This window comes from Megalobrama amblycephala, linkage group LG7, assembly GCF_018812025.1.
Source record: "Megalobrama amblycephala isolate DHTTF-2021 linkage group LG7, ASM1881202v1, whole genome shotgun sequence".
NCBI classification, from domain to species: Eukaryota; Metazoa; Chordata; class Actinopteri; order Cypriniformes; family Xenocyprididae; genus Megalobrama; species Megalobrama amblycephala.
Window position 1 is genome coordinate 36,987,021 of NC_063050.1, and position 23,756 is coordinate 37,010,776.

General features: G+C 34.3%; 1 protein-coding gene across 1 annotated transcript; it reads left to right on the forward strand.

The window, feature by feature from the left end:
- Positions 1–9,584: 9,584 nt before the first annotated feature.
- Positions 9,585–22,621, forward strand: stra6l (STRA6-like). Its single transcript, XM_048197297.1, has 18 exons — positions 9,585–9,810; positions 10,559–10,619; positions 11,769–11,869; positions 11,972–12,102; positions 13,718–13,838; positions 13,984–14,029; positions 14,190–14,318; positions 14,505–14,572; positions 14,651–14,762; positions 14,857–15,013; positions 15,451–15,526; positions 15,632–15,713; positions 15,837–15,885; positions 16,151–16,268; positions 18,172–18,291; positions 18,480–18,643; positions 21,782–21,928; positions 22,006–22,621. Coding segments are annotated over exons 1-18 (1,905 nt in total). The 5' UTR covers positions 9,585–9,808; the 3' UTR covers positions 22,227–22,621.
- The last annotated feature ends 1,135 nt before the right edge of the window (positions 22,622–23,756 follow it).

Here is a 23,756-nt window from a genome sequence, read left to right on the forward strand (position 1 = left end):
TTTATGAAAATGTAACTGGACACATTTCCAAATTGTGATTGTGTTTACCCATCTATGCAAATGTTTGTTTATGTAGAGACGAAATAATTAGGTTAATCATTGTCTGTCTCCATCAGTTTAGTGTAGTGATATTGTGCATTTGTGATGACAATGATGAAAGATACACTAAACCTTTATTTTTGTTGTTCACCAAAAATAAAAAAATTTTTTATTTTAGATAAACTTTATATTTTCTAATTATGTATATAGAAACAAATAAACTTTACATTAAATAAATATAAAAGTTACTATACTACTTGCGTAAAAAAAGCATCAAAAGAGTTTGAAATTCAGTTTTTGCTGTGGTATCAAAACTGATATTGATAATTGTGAAACCATGCCATATATTGTTACTGTGAAGTAAAATTAAGATTTTGGTCATATCACCCATCCCTATTCTTTGCTACAGTGGCATGAAAAAGTATGTGAACCACTTGCAGAATCTGTGAAAAATAATTTTAATAAAATAAGTGAGATCATATAAAATGCATGTTATTTTTTATTTAGTACTGTCCTGAGTAAGATATTTTAAATTAAAATATGTTTACATTTAGTTCACAAGACAAAACAATAGCTGAATTTATTAAAATAACCCCATTCATGTGAACTATTGATTCTCAATACTGTGTGTGGTTACCTAGATGATCCACGACTGTTTTTGTGTTTTGTGATGGTTGTTCATGAGTCTCTTGTTTGTTCTGAGAAGTTAAACTGAGCTCTGTTCTTCAGAAAAATCCTCCCGGTCCTGCAGAAATTTCAGTTTTCAAGCATTTTTTGCATATCTGAACCCTTTCCAGCAGTGACTGTAGGATTTTGAGATCCGTCTTTTCACACTGAGGACAATTGAGGGACTCAAACACCACTATTAAAAAAGGTTCAAACATTCACTGATGCTCCAGAAGAAAACACGATGCATTAAGAGCTGGGGGTGAACTTTTGAACAGGATGAAAGTCACAATTTTTCTTATTATATTTAAATATCGTTGTTTTTCATTTAGTACTGCCCTTCGGAAGCAACAGAAGATACTTGCATGTTTCCCGGAAGAAACATTAAGTACAATTTACCTTGATATTTACATTCAAAAGTTTTCACCCCTCTGCTCTTAATGCATCGTGTTTCCTTCTGGAGCATCAGTGAATGTTTGAACCTTTTTTAATAGTTGAGTTTGAGTCCCTCAGTTGTCCTCAGTGTGAAAAGACTGATCTCAAAATCCTACAGTCACTGCTGGAAAGGGTTCAGATATGCAAAATCCTTGAAAACTGATGAATCTGCAGGAGCTGGAGGATTTTTCTGAAGAACAGAGCTCAGTTTAACTTCTCAGAACAAACAAGAGACTCATGAACAACCATCACAAAACATAAAAACAGTCGTGGATCAGCAGGTAACCACACACAGTATTGAGAATCAATAGTTCACATACTTATGAATGGGGTTATTTTAATAAATTCAGCTATTGTTTTGTCTCGTGAACTAAACGCAAACATCTTCTATGTAAAATATCTTACTCAGGACAGTACTAAATAAAAAATAACATGCATTTTGTATGATCTCACTTATTTTATTAAAATTATTCACATTATTATTCACCATAAGTAATAGACTACATTGTAACCTTGTCAGAAGTAAGTATATAAATGGCTGCTATTTTGCACTACATAAGTTTATTTGTAATTACCAGCAAGGAAGCAAGCACTTAAGAAAGAGAGAGAGAGAGAGAGAATGACAGAGAGTGCAGAAATGAGGTAAGGAATTAAAAGTCAGTAGGCCTGTGTAGTTTCTTAATTCACTGTGACTATTTATAATTAGCTTAACAAAATTGTCACATTGGCTTTTAATGATGGTGATAAAACATAATAAAAGTTAAAAATTAGTTTTTTTTTTTGTAGTTTTTTATTTCCTACAGGGCAGGGGAAGGGAAGAGGTATATAAAATTAAAACGAAAGTTTCTAAGTTGCACACATCTAAATGCTTTTTGGCATTCAGAATAGGCCCAGATAGATTTCAGCCTAATAGGGATACCTGCCCTGAATCTTCAATTTCACATGTATTTTGTGTATTTTCAAAATACAAAATACTGTATTTGTATTTAAATACATTTTCCCACACAGTATTTTGTATTTGTATTTAAATACATTTTTCCACACAGTATTTTGTATTTGTATTTTAAATACATTTCCATGTATTTACGCTGTAACGTCTGGACCAATCAGCCACACAATTATTCATTGTATTTAATGAATTACCCATAAACTCACTCTCACTATCAAAGTTCTCTGAACTCATCCCCCTAAAACTGTAACCAGCATCCCAATGTTGCTAGCACACAGGCCAACCTAGGTGTCCTGTTACAGTTATATGGTACTTTTATGATCCAGAAGAATTCTGGAGAGACTAGTGACTCATTCTTCCTGAGAAGGACAAATAAACTCTCTTAATCCTATGTATTCTCTATATAACCACTTGGGAAATGTATAAACATGTATCCAATTTTCCCATCTCATGACTTTCCTTTTATAGGCTTTATTCTATGTATTAATTCTCTCTTTTGAACTATTTTGGTATTAATGTTCCATAGTTGCAAATGTATAGTTAACTGAGATCACATTGGCAGCATGTTTGGTATCTACGGACTCCAACTTTAATTTCCTATTTGGTAATTTATGTTACATGTTACTAACTCTGTGACATGTTAGAATTATAGGAAGCTAGAAGGTTATTCTCTCATTCATCCAATCCAGTGTCTTATGCTAATATCTTGCTACAGAACAAAGACTCGTAAAACTTCCCTCTGAAAGGGGAACTCCTTATTGGCTCAGACACCTCAAGAGGGTGTGACATCTTCACCCCTTATATTCACTGATCACAACGAACCCCCTCTCTTCCTGCTCGTCCTCCTCTTCTTTTCTTTTACTGACAAATGCTGACTTCAAGATGATGCTGTAAGAAGCTAGAAGCTTCTAAGGAACCCCAAGCTTGTGCCAGGCCTCGGCCTAGACCTTCCATTCACCAAAGATCCTCTGAATCCAACTGGTTCTCTTTCATCAAGACAATATCAGCAAAGATTCAACGGAAACCTCCACAAATTGCATCAGGACAGTTTTAATTCAACTTGGAGAGACATGCAAGTATCATGTCTCACACGCGTGTTTTGCGCTCATATACGGGAGTCCCTATTCATGTCGGTCCTGACTACAGGCTTTTAGAAGAATAAGATTGTTATTTCCCATAACCTGGAAATGAACATTTCTTAGAATTAATAAACAATTAACACTGTGTGTTCATTGAACAACAGGTTAATTGATTGTAATATTAATTTTATTACATTAAGTTAATTTTATTAACTGATTAAAATATTAATAATTAATTATAACTAGTTATGATTAATTATTCATATTTATTTTGAGCTAATTTGCTGCAACGGCCATCTCTGAGCACAACTCCCTCACACCTTCAGCACTCATACATCCCTATATAAGAGCTTTACTATCACTGAGCTTTACTGTGGGAACCAGGCACTTCTCACTGTACTCCTCCTCTAGCAACACCATAACATTTTGGATGCTGTTAGATCAAAAATTATTGATTTGGTCTCATGAGACCAGTGTATTGATTCCCAGAATCTGTATTTTGTAAATATGGGCTTTGGAAATGGCTAACTGACTTCATTGTGCTTTGGATACAGTAGGTAGTTCCAGTGAGAACAACAACACCATGAATGTCATTTCTGCAGGCTGCATCTTACTCTGTGAAATAAACAGTCACTCTTTTCATAGCTTTTGCTGGCTCTGAGACACTCCCTTGGTATTTCTCCTGTTCTTTATAGCAAAAAAATCCCTCATCACTTAATGAAAGCTTAAAATGAAGGTCTGATATTTCAGGGGCCTTGTCACAAGTCCATTGTTTTTGAATTTCTGTGTTACTTTTGCTATATTTTCACACTTAAAACACTGATTTGGTAATCCTCTTGTACCACTATCTTCTTCTGTGCTAAGAAATACAGTGCCCTCCACAATTATTGGCACCTTTAGTAAATATGAGCAAAGGTAGATGTGAAAATAAATCTGCATTGTTTATCCTTTTCATCTTTCATTCAAAAAATTCACAAAATTCTATCCTTTCATTGAAGGAAAACAGTTGAAAGTGGGGGGAAACTCACATTATGAAATAAATGTTTTTCTCCAATGCATGTTGGCCACAATTATTGGCACCCCTAGAAATTCTTATGAGTAAAATATCTCTGAAGTATATTCCCATTCATATTTACATTTTTTTTAGCACACCAGGGTGACTAGGAGCATGAAATTGTCCAGCCATGACTTCCTTTTCCACAGGAATATAAACATGAGGAAACACAAAGGCCAAATTCCCGTAACCATTCATCACAATGAGTAAAACCAAAGAATATAGTTCTGATGTGCAGCAAAAGATCGTTGAGCTTCACAAAATAGAAAGTGGCTGTAAGAAAATACCTAAAACATTGAAAATCCCCATTTCCACTATCAGAGCAATAATTAAGAATTTCCAATCAACTAAAGATGTTACAAATCTGCCTGGAAGAGGACATGTGTCTAAATCGTCCTAATGTGAGGAGGAAAGTTTGAGTGGCCAAAGACTCTTCAAGGATCACAGCTGGAGAATTACAGAGATTATTTGAGTCTTGAGTCTCAGAAAGCCTAAAAAAATGATCAAACAGCACCTACATCCCCACAAGTTCTTCAGGAGGGTTTCAAGAAAAATCCTCTGCTCTCATCCAGAAACAATCTCCAGCATATTCAGTTGTCAGTCAAGACTGGAACTTCAAAAGGGACCAGCTTCTATGGTCAGATGAAATTAAAAAAGAGCCTTTTGGCAGCAAACCCACCAGATGGGTTTGGTGCACACATGGATAAAAAGTACCCATGCCCACAGTTAAATATACTGCTGGATCTTTAATGTTGTGAGCCTATTTTTCTGCCGGAGATCCTGGACACCTTGTTCAGATACATGGTATCATGGATTCTATCAAATACCAACAGATAAAAAATCAAAACCTGACTGCTTCTGCTAGAAATCCAATAATGGGCTGTGGTTGGATCTTCCATCAGGACAATGATCCAAAACAAACATCAAATCCAACACAAAAATGGGTCACTGAGCAAAAAATGAAGCTTCTGCCATGGTCTTCCCAGTCCCCTGACCTGAACCCTAAAGAAAATGAGTGGAGTGAACTGAAGAGAAGAAGCACCAGCATGGAGCTGGGAATCTGAAGGATCTGGAGAGATTCTGCATGAAGGAATGGTCTCTGATCTCTTGTCAGGTGTTCTCCAAACTCATCAGGCAATATAGGTGAAGACTCAGAGCTGTTATCTTGGCAAAAGGAGGTTGCAAAAAAGTTTTGAATAAAAGGGTGCCAATAATTGTGGCCAATGTGTTTTGGAGAAAAACATTTATTTCATAATAAGTTTCCCCCCACTTTCAATTACGTTCCTTAAACGATCAAAAGGATAAACAATGCAGATTTATTTTCACAGCTGCTTTTGCTCATAATTACTAAGGGTGCCAATAATTGTGGAGGGCACTGTAAGTCTCCTGACAGTTCTCTCCCAAGTGGTTCTATTGTTGTCAGCATTAAGTCTGAGAATGATTCAGTGAGCTACATAACACTTTTAATTGTCAAGAAATTACTTCTCTTTAAATGTTTTGGTACAACCTGTTGATCAAACATTGCATTAAAGGGTTAGTTCACACAAAAATGAAAATTCTGTCATTAATTACTCACCCTCAAGCTGTTCCACACCTGTAAGACCTTCATTAATCTTCGCAACACAAATTAAGATATTTTTGTTCAAATCAGATGGCTCCGTGAGGCCTGCATAGCCAGCAATGACATTTCCAATTAAACCTTTAAACTTACACCAGAAAATTTTTATTTGGTTTTATTTAGTAACTTTAAGCAGACTTGCTGGAACATTATATCTCTAAAGAACCCTATCATGTCTTCTAAGTAATTGAGAAATTGCTGACTTTCAGAAGTTTCAGAGGGCATGTACTCATTTATGCTGTGCACTGAGGAGCAGGAACCTTGAAAAAATAGAATAATATGTGACCTGATCCAGCAAAATGAGTCACAGTGACCCAAATTTCAAAATTGAGATTTTGGTATCAGTGGAAAGATGAGACAATAAGCTTTAAAATGATATCCTAGTCAAGTCATACCTTGAATAGTTTTAAAGATATACCCATTTGAATTATGGTCGTCTGCCCTCTTTTTCAAATTGAAAACCTGAGAAAAACGCTTTTAAAGTTTTTTGCCCGTTTTTTTTTTTTTGTTGATATCTTTCAAAATCCATTGCATTAAAAGGGATAAACTATTTATTTTACAGCTTAATATGACCAAAGACATTTTTATATATATAAATGCTAAACCAGGCTGAAGCTCAAATTATTTGAAAGTATTTATTTGAATTAACACTTTAAGACCTGAAGGCTTTTTTAGTTTTTTTTTTTGTTTGTTTTGTTTTTTTTTTTTCCTGAGCGACACACACAAAAGTAAAGACTCATAACTCCAAAACTCTAGCAAGGAGAGTCAAAAGGTAGGTATCATTTGATAGAAAACATTTTAAATTTTAAGAAAATATAAATTACATTACATTTGGAAATTGTCTTGCTGAGAAACAGCTGATAAAAGACACAAATATATATACTTTTTTAAAAATAATTTTTCTTTTTTTATTTGACATGGAATAACTCAGGAACACAATAAGATCGCTTAAAAATTCTTTTTTTGGTGATGCTCTCCTATATGTGTGCTGCATCTGGTTCAAATTTCTTGGTGATAGCATAAAGAATAGTTTGAAAAACTGTTGTTCATTTTTTCCGCAGCCAGGTGGCGCCAACGGGCGGTAAACTCCGGTTTAGAGGTGCTTCTCAGCACTCCTTAGGAGTTTTTCAAAATGGTTAGATGCATTAAAAAGATGAGATTCTAAGCTTTAAAATGATATCTATTATGTGTTATTCCACGTTGGAAAACAAACATGGATGGGTCCGGGAACATTGGATACACACTGCATCCCGGAGAGATGAGAGACATGTTTTTAGCCAAGTATGTTAAATAATTTCGTGAGTAATATCTTGTGATCAACGCAATATATTATATTGATTTTGGATTCGTTTTAATCTTGAGAGTCTGCTTTAAATATTGATGTGCCATTTTTATGATCTGTGCATTTTTCATGAAGTTATGAGCATGTGAAATATACATACTTGTATTCAGTTAGCTGCTGTGCTATTTTTGTTGTAAACGCATATTACTCAGACTCATTAGAGGGTGAAAACAACAACAGAAGCATGTTGGAGGCTTGATATGAAAGTTTAAAGTCTTTGGTTTTGTATGCAAAAAGAATTTTTGTGCTACCTATATGGATTCAATTTTTATTGGCTTTTAAAGAGAGACACGCAAATGGGAGCTTTATTTTATAAGGCGCGCTAGTCTGACAGGAGGATGGCTGGACCGATCGCGTGCCTGTCAGTCGAAACGGGGCTTCCCATTGTTAAAAATCAGCATTTAGGTCAGTATGTTTACATTTCTAAGCTTTTTGATTGGTTCTATACAACGTGTAACACCATATTTGTAGAGCAGAGATAATGACGTTTCAGGGGATACTGGGAAATGCTCATAAGTGACGAGAGGAGTTGAGAAGTTCATTTCCAACGAATTTAGTAAAACCATGTCAAATTTAATAGCCATTTAAATACCTTTACTCAATTATCTGGACTACGAAACTTTGGGAGATTATTTTTGAAAGTCTGTTCTTTGAAATTAGCTTAAAAAAAAAAATTATTTTTTCATTGTTTTTCCACATTATCGGCCCATATCTTAAAATAGAACGTTGCGACTTCCGACTCATTTCGCCAGATCGGGTCACATATAATAAAATGTAATATAATATGATATAATATAATACAATATAATATAATATATAAATGTATGTAGGCTACTTTGGTGCATTACAAAAACAAAAACAAAAAATCAAATGAAACCAAGTGAAATTTGCATAAGACAATACTAGATTTTTTTTCTCAAGTTTACACAGGTGTGCTACACTTCAGTGTAACCATGGGTGTAGTTTATTTAATATAAGGAAGTGTTTCACTAATGTTTGACAACCTAAAAGTGTCCAAAATACATTTTGTCCAAACAAAATATTGTTTTTTTTAAAAATGTGTGTTGTTGTCACGTTTAATATTTTATGTAATGCAATAACTCTCATACATGTTTAGGCTAACCCACATGAAAAATACTATAGTATTTTATAAATACTTTAGTGTTTTTGAACCATACTATAGTAAAGTACTTGAATTAATTTATTGTGGTAATTCTATAGTTGCTGTGGTAATATAACAACTATAGTAATACTTTACCCAATACTATACTAAGATTTCTACAACTATAGGGTATATTATACTACAATACACTACAGTTTACTGTAGTAAAAACTAAAGTATACTACAGTATTTATTACAGTTTATCAGTTCACTATAGTTGTAAATACTATAATATATACAGTATACTACAATTTACTATAGTATGGTTCAAAAACACTATAGTATTTACTATAAAGGTGTTTTTAAGAGTTCAAGTGTCTTTGCTTTTTGAGGCCAATGTATGTTAATCAAACAGACATGAGGTATTTGTATTGTTAGGCTTCTTGTAAAATGGCTTCTTTCAGAAACTGATGTTAACATTACTTCAGCTTATCCAAAAATTCTAAGATATTTTGAAGATACAGATATTATTAGATATCATAAATGACAGGTATAATCTACTGGAACATATTCTCATTTTTTCATTTAAAATCAAGTCACCGATGGGCTCTTCTCATCTCATCAACAGCGCCCCCCTTTGTTGATTTCCGTGATCTGCAGCATATCCTGCCATAACATGATTCTCACCTGTTATCTGCCTTTCATCTGCATCTAGTTTAAGCACCAACGTGCCAAGTTGTTAATACTGATGCATTGTAGATTATAGTTTGTTTGCTTATCTATTGCTATTTTGTGTTATGAATTCTGTGACAATATTAACAAATTTGATTCTGTTTTCCATGATTTCTCAGATCATTTTTCATGACATAAATTAGATAACACTCTTTGTATACACCAATTTACATTAGTTAACATTAGTTAATGCATTAACTAACATTAACAAACAGTGAGCAATGTGGTTGTTAGAGTATTTATTAATCTTTGTTAACACTGGTTGATAAAAATACTGTTCACTGTTAGTTCAGGTTAGCTCAGGTCAATGAAAACCAGATATGCCACCGGACATGCCTCTAAGCACAGTAGCATATGCCAATGGCTTCTGTACATAAGATGCCATGTCACTTGATGTTATTGTTAATATCGCTACTGGGAAATGCTAACAGAGAAAGAGTGAGCTCTAAATCATCTGCTCTAGTTCAACAGCAAGTCTTATCTATGTTTGAACTACCATTACACAGTAACAGTACAGTCAATAAAACGCATTGGCACATCTCTCTCTGTGAGAGTTACACTGGTGTGTGGCCTAGGTCAAAGGTCGTCCAGTCATGTGACTAGATATCTATATCCTCATTCATGAAGTGAAAGCTTTACTTCATATCATATTATATTGGAACTACAGTATAGCGTCTGTTATGAAGGAGAGCTACTTTAGGGTCTAACAAATATTTGTCTATAAGGAACAGAGCACTAGATCGCTTCCGTACTTCACCAGCAGAACGGGAGACATTGCTGTCCTCGGAAATCATGTGAGTTGCTTCTGCTTTTGAAACACATCTCAGAATGACAGTTTGACACTTATAGTACTTTCAGTGACATTCTGCATTATAATGTTTAGATTAGTTCATTCTAAGAGTTTAAACTTCACTAAAAATTTTCAAATTGTATTTAAATTAAGGTCTTTTATCTAAACCAATATTTAAATATAATCTAAACAGATCACAGAAAAACATTTTTTAACTAATATCTCTTTAAAAATAAGGAATTAACAGACATATTAAAAGCATGTTATATTCTGTGAGACAAGTTATAGAAATTGTTAAAATTTATTTAAAATTGAATTGATCATTGCAATTATTTTAAAATAACATAAAATAAAATAGAAAAAAATGTGTATTTTACTACAAATAAAGGTTCTAGAATTCTTGCAAAATAATGCAGCAAAAATCATTTTTCTGTTGATAAGGGGAAGTGTTTTTAGGTCACTGGTGTGTGATAAATCTTATCTGTCTATATATTTAGATAGATTCTATTTTTTAGGACACAACATCTTATATAATAGCCATAAAAATATTAATAATTACCCTGAAAATAATGCCTACTTTCATTGCATAAAATAAGTAGGCCAGTTTATGTTTTGATCAAAATGTTACAGAATTTAAAAACCAAAGCTGTTTTCATTCCACTTCTATTTTATTCATTCATACATTCATGCTGTGCTCCAAACCCTTGCTCATTCTTTCTCATTTTTCACTCTCTCTCCATTCTTTCTCTTAGGGGGGAATGTCAGAATGGAATTTCCTTGGATTTGTTCCTGCATTGCTCTCTTGTTCCTGCTGTGAGTAATGCTTGCATTTGTCCAGACAGAACTCTCTCCCCTCAGGATTAACATGCAACACTTTCTCTAGACAAGAAAGTCATGCTTCACTATTAGATAAGAACTGACATGATTACATGAATATCATTTTTTACAGTTACTTTTAATCAGTTGGTGTCAACTGCTGCCCAAATAATGCTTGTTGGAGCCACCGTATATCACCTTAAAGGGTTAGTTCACCCAAAAATGAAAATTCTGCCATTAATTACTCACCCTCATGTCGTTCCACACCCGTTCATCTTCAGAACACAAATTAAGATATTTTTGATAAAATCTAATGGCATAGTGAGGCCTACACTGACAACAAGATAACTTTCAGATGGCCAGAAAGCTACTAAAGACATATTTAAAACAGTTCATGTGTTAAACCTTAATGTTATGAAGCGACGAGAATACTTTTTGTGCAAAATAATGACTTTATTCAACAATATCTAGTGATGGGCGATTTCAAAACACTGCTTCATGAAGCTTCGAAGCTTTACCAATCTTTTGTTTTGAATCATGCTTCGGAGTGTGTATCAAACTGTCATGTGATTTCAGTAAATGAGGCTTTACATGTTTCACAATTTCAATTGTTCACCACTGGGGGGTGTGACTCCAGTGTTTTGAAATCTTTAGTAACCTTTCTGGCCATTTAAAAGTGTTAATTGTCTTGCTGGCAATTGAGGCCTCAACTGAGCCATCGGATTTCATCAAAAATATCTTAATTTGTGTTCTGAAGATGAACAAAGGTCTTATGGGTTTGCAATGACATGAGGGTGAGTAATTAATGGCAGAAATGTCATTTTTTGGGGAACTAACCCTTTCCCCCGGTTTCACAGACGGCTTAAGTTAGTCCCAGACTAAAATGCATGTTTGAGCTGTTTTAACTGAAAGCAACTTGTACTGACATATCTTAAAATATGTCAGTATCATTGTTTTGTCCCAAGACGCACACCAGTAATGTTTTTTTTCTAGTGTACAGTTATAAAAGATACTTATTTAAATATCCTAATTGATATGTCTAAGCCCTGTCTGTGAAACCGGGCCCTCAAGTTCCCTACTTTATTTGAATCATTAGACTTCTCTCAGAGTGTATTTGTAATGTGGTTGATTTTCTTTGTGTTTCAGGTCTGCATCATGTTTCTGCTGTCATTTGTACAGCGCAGAGCGAAGGCCCAGCCCTTTGAGGATCGCTTTCCCTATCTCAGGGGTCGATTTGGCATTGTGGTGTGAGTGATCTCGGAAAACAAAACCTGAAGTTCCGCGGTTAATATTAATCTGTGTTTTTAGTTGTCTAAAGACTTTTTATGTGTGTGTATTTTTCTTTGCAGTCCATTGGATTTCATCGGTAATCTAAGTAACCGATGGTCTTATGGTTTCGCATTTGGCGCTATTGCTCCCAGTGTGATTCAGCTCTTCTCTGAGTCCTACACACCACTTAATGTGCCTAACTGGGCTAAAGGTATAGCAATGCAAATATTTTATATTTGTTATACACTACCGTCCAAAGGTTTGAAAGAAATGTAATACTTTTATTCAGCAAGGATGCATTGATCAAAAGTGACAGTCAAACATTTATAATTCTACAAAATATTTCTATTTCAAATAAATGCTGTTGTTTTGAACTTTATATTCATTGAAGGATCCTGAAATAAACTGATGATTTCCACACAAAAAAGCAGCAGTGGTTTTCAACACTGATAATAATAAAAAAAAATGTTTCTCGAGTATCAGATCAGTATATTAGAATGATTTCTGAAGGATTGTGTGACAATGATACGGAAGAGGATTAGGGCCAAGCAATAATAAAAAAAAATAAAACCATCTCGAGATTAAAGTTGTTACATTTCGAGAAAAAACTCGTTAAATTTCAAGAAAAAAGTCGAGATAAAATGTTGAAAATAAACTCATTAAATTACGAGAAAAAACTCGTTAAATTTCGAGAAAAAAGTAGAGATAAAATGTTGAGAATAAACTCATTAAATTACAAAAAAACTCGTTAAATTACAATAAAAAACTCGTTAAATTTCGAGAAAAAAGTCGAGATAAAATGTCGAGAATAAACTTGTTAAATTACGAGAAAAAACACGTTAAATTTCGAGAAAAAAGTCGAGATAAAATGTTGAGAATAAACTCGTTAAATTACGAGAATAAACTCGTTAAATTACGAGAAACAACTTGTTAAATTTCGAGAAAAAAGTCGAGATAAAATGTTGAGAATAAACTTGTTGAATTACGAGAAAAAACTCGTTAAATTTCGAGAAAAAAGTTGAGATAAAATGTTGAGAATAAAGTCATTAAATTACGAGAAAAAAGTCGTTAAATTACGAGAACAAATTTGTTAAATTATGAGAATTTAACGACACTTTTCTCATAATTTAACAAATTTGTTCTCATAATTTAACGAGTTTTTTCTCGTAATTTAATGAGTTTATTCTCAACATTTTATCTCGACCTTTTTCTCGAAATTTAACGAGTTTTTCCTCATAATTTAATGAGTTTATTCTCAACATTTTATCTCGACCTTTTTCTCGAAATTTAACGAGTTTTTTCTCGTAATTTAACTAGTTTATTCTCAACATTTTATCTCGACTTTTTTCTTGAAATTTAACGAGTTTTTCCTCATAATTTAACGAGTTTATTCTCAACATTTTATCTCGACCTTTTTCTCGAAATTTAACGAGTTTTTTCTCGAAATTTAACGAGTTTTTTCTCAAAATTTAACAACTTTAATCTCGAGATGGTTTTATTTTTTTATTATTGCTTGGCCCTAATCCTCTTCCGTACAATGAAGACTGCAACAAGTAGGAATAAATTAAATAAATATATTAAAAAAGAAAAGTTATTATTAAGTTATTTTAGATTGTAATAATGTTTCTTAATATTTCAGTTTTTACTGTATTTTAATCAAATAAATGCAGACTTGGTGAGCATAAGAGACATTAAAAAAATCGTACAGATCACAAACTTTTGAACAGTACTAGTGAATATAGTGAATATAATCTTGGAAACTTGATCTATTCTTTAGTTTTAATCAAAGGAAAGTTACAGTTGACCTATATGTGTGTTTCTTTCAGCCATTGTGTACCTGGTAGGAGCGATAGAAGTTGGGGTGGCTTACCTGCCGTTCTTTGCTTGTCTGTCAACGCCACACCGGGCACTAGGAGGGGTTTTAGGTGTTCTATACACACTCATGTGGTACATAAAAAAAAATACTCATATACACAGAAAACCTTCAGTCTGAATTCTTGGCCTAGCTGATCCTCTGTTTGTTCTTGTGGCTGTAGGGATCTGTATAGTGTTGTTAACTGACTGTTGAGTTTGTATATTCTGTTGGTTTCAGGCTCATTGTGAGACTGTACGACACGATAAGCTGTCCCTCTGGAATGGTCAGTGAATATTATTAATAATTAACTTTAATTTATTAATTATTAACTTTATATTATTACATTTATGTGTGCATTTTAAGATTAGTTATCCGTCAGTATTTAAAATACTGAATGCAATAGTGTGACAGTGGATAATTAAAGCACATTTCGCTGTTTGCAGGTTTTAGGTCGTCACGAGAAATTGATCATCCTCTGGCCGTTCTTCCTGTGCCTGCTTTTCCTGCTGGGACGGTTTGTGTATATCATTGTGAAGGCAGTAAGAATCCACATGCAGCTACAAGCTGATGAGGTCAGATCATCTTGTTGTAATTTATGTTATGTTTACATTTTACAATAAGGTTCAATTCATTGGCATTAGTTAATAAAATTATCCTTTAATATGCATACTGAACGGACATGAATTAACATTACTGTAAACAATAGTATATTTAGCAATTAACACTAGTTTATAAATGAATGTTTCTCTGATCTGTAGAATGAGGAGGATCTACAATTCCATCAGTTCAGATATGTACAGACTCTACTGAAACGCCCCTCTGAACGGTACACACTCACATCAACATTCATTTATCACTGTATTCACACCAATCAGCCAATACTCATTCTTCTGTTGACCCTCAGGCCAGAAGAAAAGAGTTGGTTCAGAAGAAAAGTCTATGACTGGGATCCTCACTTCAAATTCCCTAACAGAATGATTGGCACATCCGTTATCTCTTTGATTGGTTTGTACACGGTCAGTTGGCACGTACAAAAGCATTATTTTTTTGTTGTTTTTTTTTTAGATTTGAGTAGCTTTAAACAATGCAAATGTGTTTGCCTATATGTAGATGACGCTAGCAGACTACAGCTTGAGTGACTACACCTTTGACAAACTAGATGCTTTGAAGGACTCACTTGCAGAGATTGCATCGTCCTGTAATCAAACAGACAACATCTTCACATCTCTCATTCCCAGCATGAATGAGTTCAGCATTGTTGCACGAAGTAAGAGCCGCCTTTTTCTTCTTGTCTTTTTGTTTGTTTACACTGCTATTCAGAAGTTTAGAGTTAGTACGTTTTTTTATTATTCATTTTTTTTTACACTTTTATTCAGAAAGGATGCATTCAATTGATCAAAAGTGACAGTAAAGACATTTTTATGGTTACAAAAGATTTCTATTTCAAGTAAATGCTGTTTATTTGAACTTTTTATTCAGTGAAGAATCTTGGGGGGAAAAAGTCACAATTTCTAGAAAAATATAAAGCAACACATCTGTTTTCAACATTGATAATAAGAAGAAATGTTAATTGAGAACCAAACCAGACCATAGATAGATAGATAGATAGATAGATAGATAGAGGAAAATATTATTAGATTATTTATTTAAAAAAAAAACCTTTAACACTGAAAAGTGATTTAATATTTAATATTTTTGTTTTAGGGTCTTGGCTGGCGACAACCATTTTTTCGACTCTGACATCTGTTACTTACACTTTTCATGTGCTTGTATGTTACAGGTATTCTTGCTTAAGCAGTCTTTATATATAAAATTCAACACTATATCAGTCATTTAAAAAAAAAAAAAAACTTTACTAAACAATGAGCTGCACTTATACCTGCAGGAAACATTTAAAGAGGTTGTGGAGGGGACAAAAAAATTTTCTTCCAGAGAAGTTCCATAATCCAAGCCCTGCAGTCAGCGTGGTAAGTAAAGATTTGTAAATTCATTGGGTTTCCTCTACGATTGAGGTTAACAACATCATTAGAAAGACAAACTCAGTGGCATTTAGATTGCTTATCATGATGCCAAATGCTTTTTTTTCTCAGGCGGCTATAACAAGATATTCAGGCTGGCAGATTGCATTCACTCTGTGGGGTATGTAAAACGCTCTAAAATTTGGACTATGTTATTCAGTTTCCCTGTAGTAGTGATCTTCATGTGACCTCATATCCTGTCCTCAGAAAATGTGGTGAGGTCAGCTGATAAACATTACCTTCTGTTCAGAGAGGTCATTACCTTCACGGGCATGTGTCCCTTGGCATACTTTGCTTGTGTTTTTAGTCAGTGTGACTCGAATATATGGAATGATATGATGACATGGTTTGCTGTGTTGCTTAAAAAATGATTTTTGTTTCTGCAGGGTTTCTGATAGTTCACTTTGTGCAATTTGTTTTTGCCTTAATGTTTGTGTATGGAGTTGTTCTACCAATCCAGAAGGGACAATTTCTCAGGTGGCTTTCTAGTGTAGGCGTCATTCTGTGAGTTTTGACATCTCAAGACAACATTATTTTCATAAGCATAATCATTAGACCATTTTTTTGAATTTGCATGACACCATTCTAAACTACTTTTACAAACTACTGTTACAAAAAATAGATTTTTTTTGTAACATTATAAATGTCTTTACAGTCACTTTTGATCAATTTAATGCATCCTTATGGAATAAAAGTTTAAGAAAAGTCTTACTGACCACAAACTGTTGAACAGTAGTGTTTTACAGGTGCTGGTCATATAATTAGAATATCGTCAAAAAGTTGATTTATTTCACTAATTCTATTCAAAAAGTGAAACTTGTATATTATATTCATTCATTACACACTGATCTGATATATTATCACACAGACTGATATATTTCAAATGATTATTTATTTTAATTTTGATGATTATAACTGACAACTAAGGAAAATCCCAAATTCAGTATCTCAGAAAATTAGAATATTGTGAAAAGGTTCAATATTGAAGACAACTGGTGCCACACTCTAATCAGCTAATTAACTCAAAACACCTGCAAAGGCCTTTAAATGTCTCTCAGTCTATTTCTGTAGGCTACACTATCATGGGGAAGACTGCTGACTTGACAGTTGTCCAAAAGATGACCATTGACACCTTGCACAAGGAGGGCAAGACACAAAAGGTCATTGCAAAAGAGGCTGGCTGTTCACAGAGCTCTGTGTCCAAGCACATTAATAGAGAGGCGAAGGGAAGGAAAAGATGTGGTAGAAAAAAGGGTACAAGCAATAGGGATAACCGCACCCTGGAGAGGATTGTGAAACAAAACCCATTCAAAAATGTGGGGGAGATTCACAAAGAGTGGACTGCAGCTGGAGTCAGTCCTTCAAGAACCACTACGCACAGATGTATGCAAGACATGGGTTTCAGCTGTCGCATTCCTTTTGTCAAGCCACTCTTGAACAACAGACAGCATCAGAAGCGTCTCGCCTAGGCTAAAGACAAAAAGGTCCAAAGTTATATTCTCTGATGAAAGTAAATTTTGCATTTCCTTTGGAAATCAGGGTCCCAGAGTCTGGAGGACGAGAGGAGAGGCACACAATCCACGTTGTTTGAGGTCCAGTGTAAAGTTTCCACAGTCAGTGATGGTTTGGGGTGCCATGTCATCTGCTGGTGTTGGTCCACTGTGTTTTCTGAGATTCAAGGTCAACACAGTCGTATAGCAGGAAGTTTCAGATTTCATTTTACAACAGGACTTGGCACCTGCACACAGTGCCAAAGCTACCAGTATCTGGTTTAAGGACCATGGCATCCCTGTTCTTAATTGGCCAGCAAACTCGCCTGACCTTAACCCCATAGAAAATCTATGGGGTATTGTGAAGAGGAAGATGCGATATGCCAGACCCAACAATGCAGAAGAGCTGAAGGCCACTATCAGAGCAACCTGGGCTCTCATAACACCTGAGCAGTGCCACAGACTGATCGACTCCATTCCACGTCGCATTGCTGCAGTAATTCAGGCAAAAAGAGGCCCAACTAAGTATTGAGTGCTGTACATGCTCATACTTTTCATGTTCATACTTTTCAGTTGGCCAAGATTTCTAAAAATCCTTTCTTTGTATTGGTCTTAAGTAATATTCTAATTTTCTGAGATACTGAATTTGGGATTTTCCTTAGTTGTCAGTTATAATCATCAAAATTAAAAGAAATAAACATTTGAAATATATCAGTCTGTGTGTAATGAATGAATATATCATACAAGTTTCACTTTTTGAATGGAATTAGTGAAATAAATCAACTTTTTGATGATATTCTAATTATATGACCAGCACCTGTATAGCCAACACCCTAACTTATGATAATCTAATATTTATCTATTAAAGATGCTGCATGTGTTTTAGTAGCATTAAATTGTGTTTTATGTCTTTTCAGGCTCACAATATTCATAATTATAGCCTTGGTGGTAGTGCAGATTATTCTGGTCCAAGTGTTTTTCCTGCAGGACAAACTCTCACCTGAAGACAAAGAGAAGCCTCTTGCAATCAACAACAGGTAGGACCATTAAAAAGCTCATTTTATAAAATGAAAAACAAAGAGATGAGGCTGTAAATATGACCTTAAACAGTCATGATGGTTTCTAAGGTGTCCTGAGTGATAAATATAATTATAAATATGAAACATAAAAACCTTTTTTAAAAGATATTTCTCAAATAACCCATCTCTCTTTTGTCCTTCCACAGAAAAGCGTTCCACTGCTTTAACTACTTTTTCTTCTTCTATAATGTGATTATGGGGTTGAGCAACTGTATTTTGCGCCTTTTAAGCAGCTGCATTGTGGGTACATGGCTGGTGTCACGCATTGATCGGACCATCATGCAGCGCGGCTATGAGTCCATGGATCCAGGTAATAATGACATATGCTGGGCTATGCAGTGAAAATTTTATTTTCCAAATATCATTTTATTCTTAAAGTCATTAATAGGAACATGATAATTATGATGTTAATTATTTTATTATTTAACCCCTTAACTGTCATCCCCCTTTTGAGAATAGATGTAAAAATGCACTATCCAAACTTAAAAGGTTGTAATTCATGAATGTTATGGAATATAGGCATAGGTTTGGTCTTGTTTTAAAGAAGACACTCAGTAGATTATTACTGATGTGAAAAATGAAAGTATGAAAAAGTTAAGGAAGTTTAAATTTACTGTAAATCAAATGTACTGTACTAAACATTTATTTTATATAAAATATATTTTACAAAATCATTTTTACTCTAAAATTACTATGAAATCAAAACCATATATCTAACCAAATTTGAAGTTGATATCACAAAAATTGAAGTTCCTATGAGATTTTGTTTAGGCACTGTACCAAACATAGCCACCAGGTGTCATCCATATTCCATTGAAATTTAATATTTTAATATTCAAATATCACTTCTATAACAAAACAGTCACCAAATATGGAACCTTGAGACTCACACCTTTCTTCAATATGTGAAGATTAGAAAAGGTTTTGATTATAAAGTATTTAAAATAAATTTTGTAATATGAAACCTGATACCACCTACTAGGGGAGGAGTTCACTAAAATAATTTAAAGTACTGTTTCCATGGGATTGCAATATCCAATTTCAAAGTGGTTTTCACAGGATGAATTTTGAGTTTGTACGCTTTCGAATGATACCTAATTCATGATGATTACTAAAACCTGTGATATGAAAAAAGGTGATAAATAAAAAGAGTGCCAAGCGTCCCGCCAGCGTACCACTAGGGGAGGAGTTCGCTAAAAGAAATTAAAGTACTGTTTCCATAAGAATGCAATGTCCAATTTCAAAGTGGTTTTCACAGGATGAATTTTGAGTTCACAATCTTTTGAATGATACCTAAATTATGAGGATTACTAAAATATGTGATATGGAAAAAGGCAATAAATTAAAAGAGCGCCAAACATCCCGCTAGCGTAGGGGAGGAGTTCGCTAAAAGAATTTAAATTACCGTTTCCATGAGAACTCAATGTCCAATTTCAAAGCAGTTTTCACAGAATGAATTTTGAGTTCATAAGCTTTCGAATGATACCTAATTTATGATGATTACTAAAATCTGTGATATGAAAAAAGGCAATAAATTAAAAGAGCGCCAAACATCCCGCTAGTGTAGGGGAGGAGTTCGCTAAAAGAAATTAAAGTACTGTTTCCATAAGAATGCAATGTCCAATTTGAAAGCAGTTTTCACAGGATGAATTTTGAGTTCGTAAGCTTTCGAATGATACCTAAATTATGAGGATTACTAAAATATGTGATATGGAAAAAGGCAATAAATTAAAAGTGCGCCAAACATCCCGCTAGCGTAGGGGAGGAGTTCGCTAAAAGAAATTAAATTACCGTTTCCATGAGAACTCAATGTCCAATTTCAAAGCAGTTTTCACAGAATGAATTTTGAGTTCATAAGCTTTCGAATGATACCTAATTTATGATGATTACTAAAATCTGTGATATGAAAAAAGGCAATAAATTAAAAGAGCACCAAACATCCCGCTAGCGTAGGGGAGGAGTTCACTAAAATAATTTAAATTACCTTTCCATGAGAACTCAATGTCCAATTTCAAAGCAGTTTTCACAAGATGAATTTTGAGTTCGTAAGCTTTCGAATGATACCTAATTTATGAGGATTACTAAAATCTGTGAAATGAAAAAAGGTGATAAATAAAAAGAGCGCCAAGCGTCCCACCAGAGTACCACTAGGGGAGGAGTTCGCTAAAAGAAATTAAAGTACTGTTTCCATAAGAATGCAATGTCCAATTTCAAAGTGGTTTTCACAGGATGAATTTTGAGTTCGTAAGCTTTTGAATGATACCTAAATTATGAGGATTACTAAAATCTGTGATATGAAAAAAGGCGATAAATTAAAAGAGCGCCAAACATCCCGCTAGCGTAGGGGAGGAGTTCGCTAAAAGAATTTAAATTACCTTTCCATGAGAACTCAATGTCCAATTTCAAAGCAGTTTTCACAAGATGAATTTTGAGTTCGTAAGCTTTCGAATGATACCTAATTTATGAGGATTAATAAAATCTGTGAAATGAAAAAAGGTGATAAATAAAAAGAGCGCCAAGCGTCCCACCAGAGTACCACTAGGGGAGGAGTTCGCTAAAAGAAATTAAAGTACTGTTTCCATAAGAATGCAATGTCCAATTTCAAAGTGGTTTTCACAGGATGAATTTTGAGTTCGTAAGCTTTTGAATGATACCTAAATTATGAGGATTACTAAAATCTGTGATATGAAAAAAGGCGATAAATTAAAAGAGCGCCAAACATCCCGCTAGCGTAGGGGAGGAGTTCGCTAAAATAATTTAAATTACCTTTCCATGAGAACTCAATGTCCAATTTCAAAGCAGTTTTCACAAGATGAATTTTGAGTTCGTAAGCTTTTGAAAGATACCTAATTTATGATGATTACTAAAATCTGTGATATGAAAAAAGGCAATAAATTAAAAGAGCACCAAACATCCCGCTAGCGTAGGGGAGGAGTTCACTAAAATAATTTAAATTACCGTTTCCATGAGAACTCAATGTCCAATTTCAAAGCAGTTTTCACAAGATGAATTTTGAGTTCGTAAGCTTTCGAATGATACCTAATTTATGAGGATTACTAAAATCTGTGAAATGAAAAAAGGTGATAAATAAAAAGAGCGCCAAGCGTCCCACCAGAGTACCACTAGGGGAGGAGTTCGCTAAAAGAAATTAAAGTACTGTTTCCATAAGAATGCAATGTCCAATTTCAAAGTGGTTTTCACAGGATGAATTTTGAGTTCGTAAGCTTTTGAATGATACCTAATTCATGATGATTACTAAAATCTGTGATATGAAAAAAGGCGATAAATAAAAAGAGCGCCAAGCGTCCTGCTAGCCGGACGGCGACAGAATATTTTTTATCAATTAATTATACTTGGGTGATGAAATATTTTCCCTTTACAGGCTCTAAAATGTAAGCTTAATGCCAGTGTTTCTGCACAATGGTTATAATTTACTTTTTTTGGGCAGGATATAGCACATGGATAGGGATGATATTTGCTGATCACTACCACAGCAACCCAGTTATGGTGTCTTTCTGCCATCTACTGCTCGGCAGAACACTGGAGAAACAGGGACCTGCAGTGTCCTCTTATGCAACTTTTAGCAATAACACAGGTAATAATGACAGACATATGAAAGAACACATTTCTTTAAACAGACATCCAATAAAATAACTGTCTGCTGTTTAACAGGATGTTCAGTAGGGGGCAGAGTACGTGTGCGCTGGCTGCTGCTTTACACACTGCTGAGGAACCCTGCACTCATCCTGCTGAGAAAGAGAAAAAAACTGACACACATCGACAACCAAGACCCTCTCCTCATGGCCCGAACCATCACCTCACAGGCTCAACAAGCAGATGAGCTGGTCAACAACAAAACTGCCGAAACAGAACCAACACAGTTAGACATTTGAAAGAGCTGGAACTCTTGAAACTTTTTCCTGGGAAGCAGAGCAGTGTCAGGGTGTTTATCTGTTTAAAGACAGAGAACATGTTTGTGTCTGAAACATTAAGGTCATCTATTGCACTACTGGCAAAACAGTAGATGCCTTCTGACTCATCTGCATGTCCATTTTTTTTGACCAATGAAATGTTCTCTAGAACGCTTTAAATTGTAACATCATCAACTCATCAAACTCATCAAAGCCGTTAAACGGAGCCTCATCAGCGAACTGGGTCCGGTTGCATGAACTGCTAAGACTAGTCTTACAAGTTAGTCATCACATTTTTTTCTTTAAAACTGTTCATAACTGTTTTAAAGGATTAGTTCACTTTCAAATTAAAATTTCCTGATAATTTACTCACCCCCATGTCATCCAAGATGTTCATGTCTTTCTTTCTTCAGTCGAAAAGAAATTAAGGTTTTTGATGAAAACGTTCCAGGATTATTCTCCTTATAGTGGGCTTTAATGGACACCAAACAGTTGAAGGTCCAAATGTCAGTTTCAGTGCAGCTTCAAAGGGCTTTAAACAATCCCAGACGAGGAATAAGGGTCTTATCTAGCGAAACGATCGGTCATTTTTGAAAAAAATGTAAATGTATATGCTTTATATAAACAAATGATCGCCTTCTATGTGGTTCCGCCAAAACCACATTTCCGTATTCTCCAAAAAGCTTACGCTGTATGTCCTACGCCTTCCCTATTCTACTTACAGATAAAATTTAACTGGCGCCGCGTTCGTTCCTTAAGTAGAATAGGGAAGGTGTAGGACATACAGCGTAAAGTGCGGAACCACTTGGAAGGCGATCATTTGTTTATATAAAGCATATGCATTTACAGTTTTTTCGAAAATGACCGATCGTTTCGCAGGGAGTACTGGGTTAATGCTTTTCATGAGCTTCTGAAAAAAATTTGAATGTTTGATTTGTTCAGTGCTATTGGTCAAATAGTATTTTATAAGAAAAATGTGAAATATTTATTTGGGTGAATTAACTTCATGGTGAATGTCCAAAATAAATAAATAAAAATAAAATACTACTATGGTACTTGTTTTGGTACATTTTGTAAGTCCATGAATAATATTTTTAGCATAATTAGAATTCACTTATTTGAAATAAATCTTTGTGAACTGATGTTGGTCAGATCGTCCATAACATCTTTGTATACAGTATCATAGACTATAATAAAACTTACCTCTAAGACTGAACTGTGTTCCTTATATCCATTCCCATAATAGTGTGATAAGTAATATAGCATGGTATTGAATGTTTATCATAAACAATGCACTATAGTATTAATATTACTCAGAGGTACTTAAAAGTATACTTTTTGTTAGTGATGCGTAAGAGGTGTCAGTAACATATCTAGGCCCATTCATCCATTAGTAGGAATAGTATTATAAAATGTCTTTTCTGAAGCTAAAGATTTTTCTCTACTGATTCCTTAGTGAATAGTTTTTTAAATTTAGTTAGTCAGAGGTGGGTTGTGTGTGAGCACATGACT

Coding starts and splice junctions, on each gene's coding strand:
- stra6l (XM_048197297.1), top strand. Junction 11,870..11,971: donor GGTCGATTTGGCATTGTGGT/GTGAGTGATCTC, acceptor TTTTCTTTGCAG/TCCATTGGATTTCATCGGTA. Junction 18,644..21,781: donor CTATGAGTCCATGGATCCAG/GTAATAATGACA, acceptor TTTTTTGGGCAG/GATATAGCACATGGATAGGG.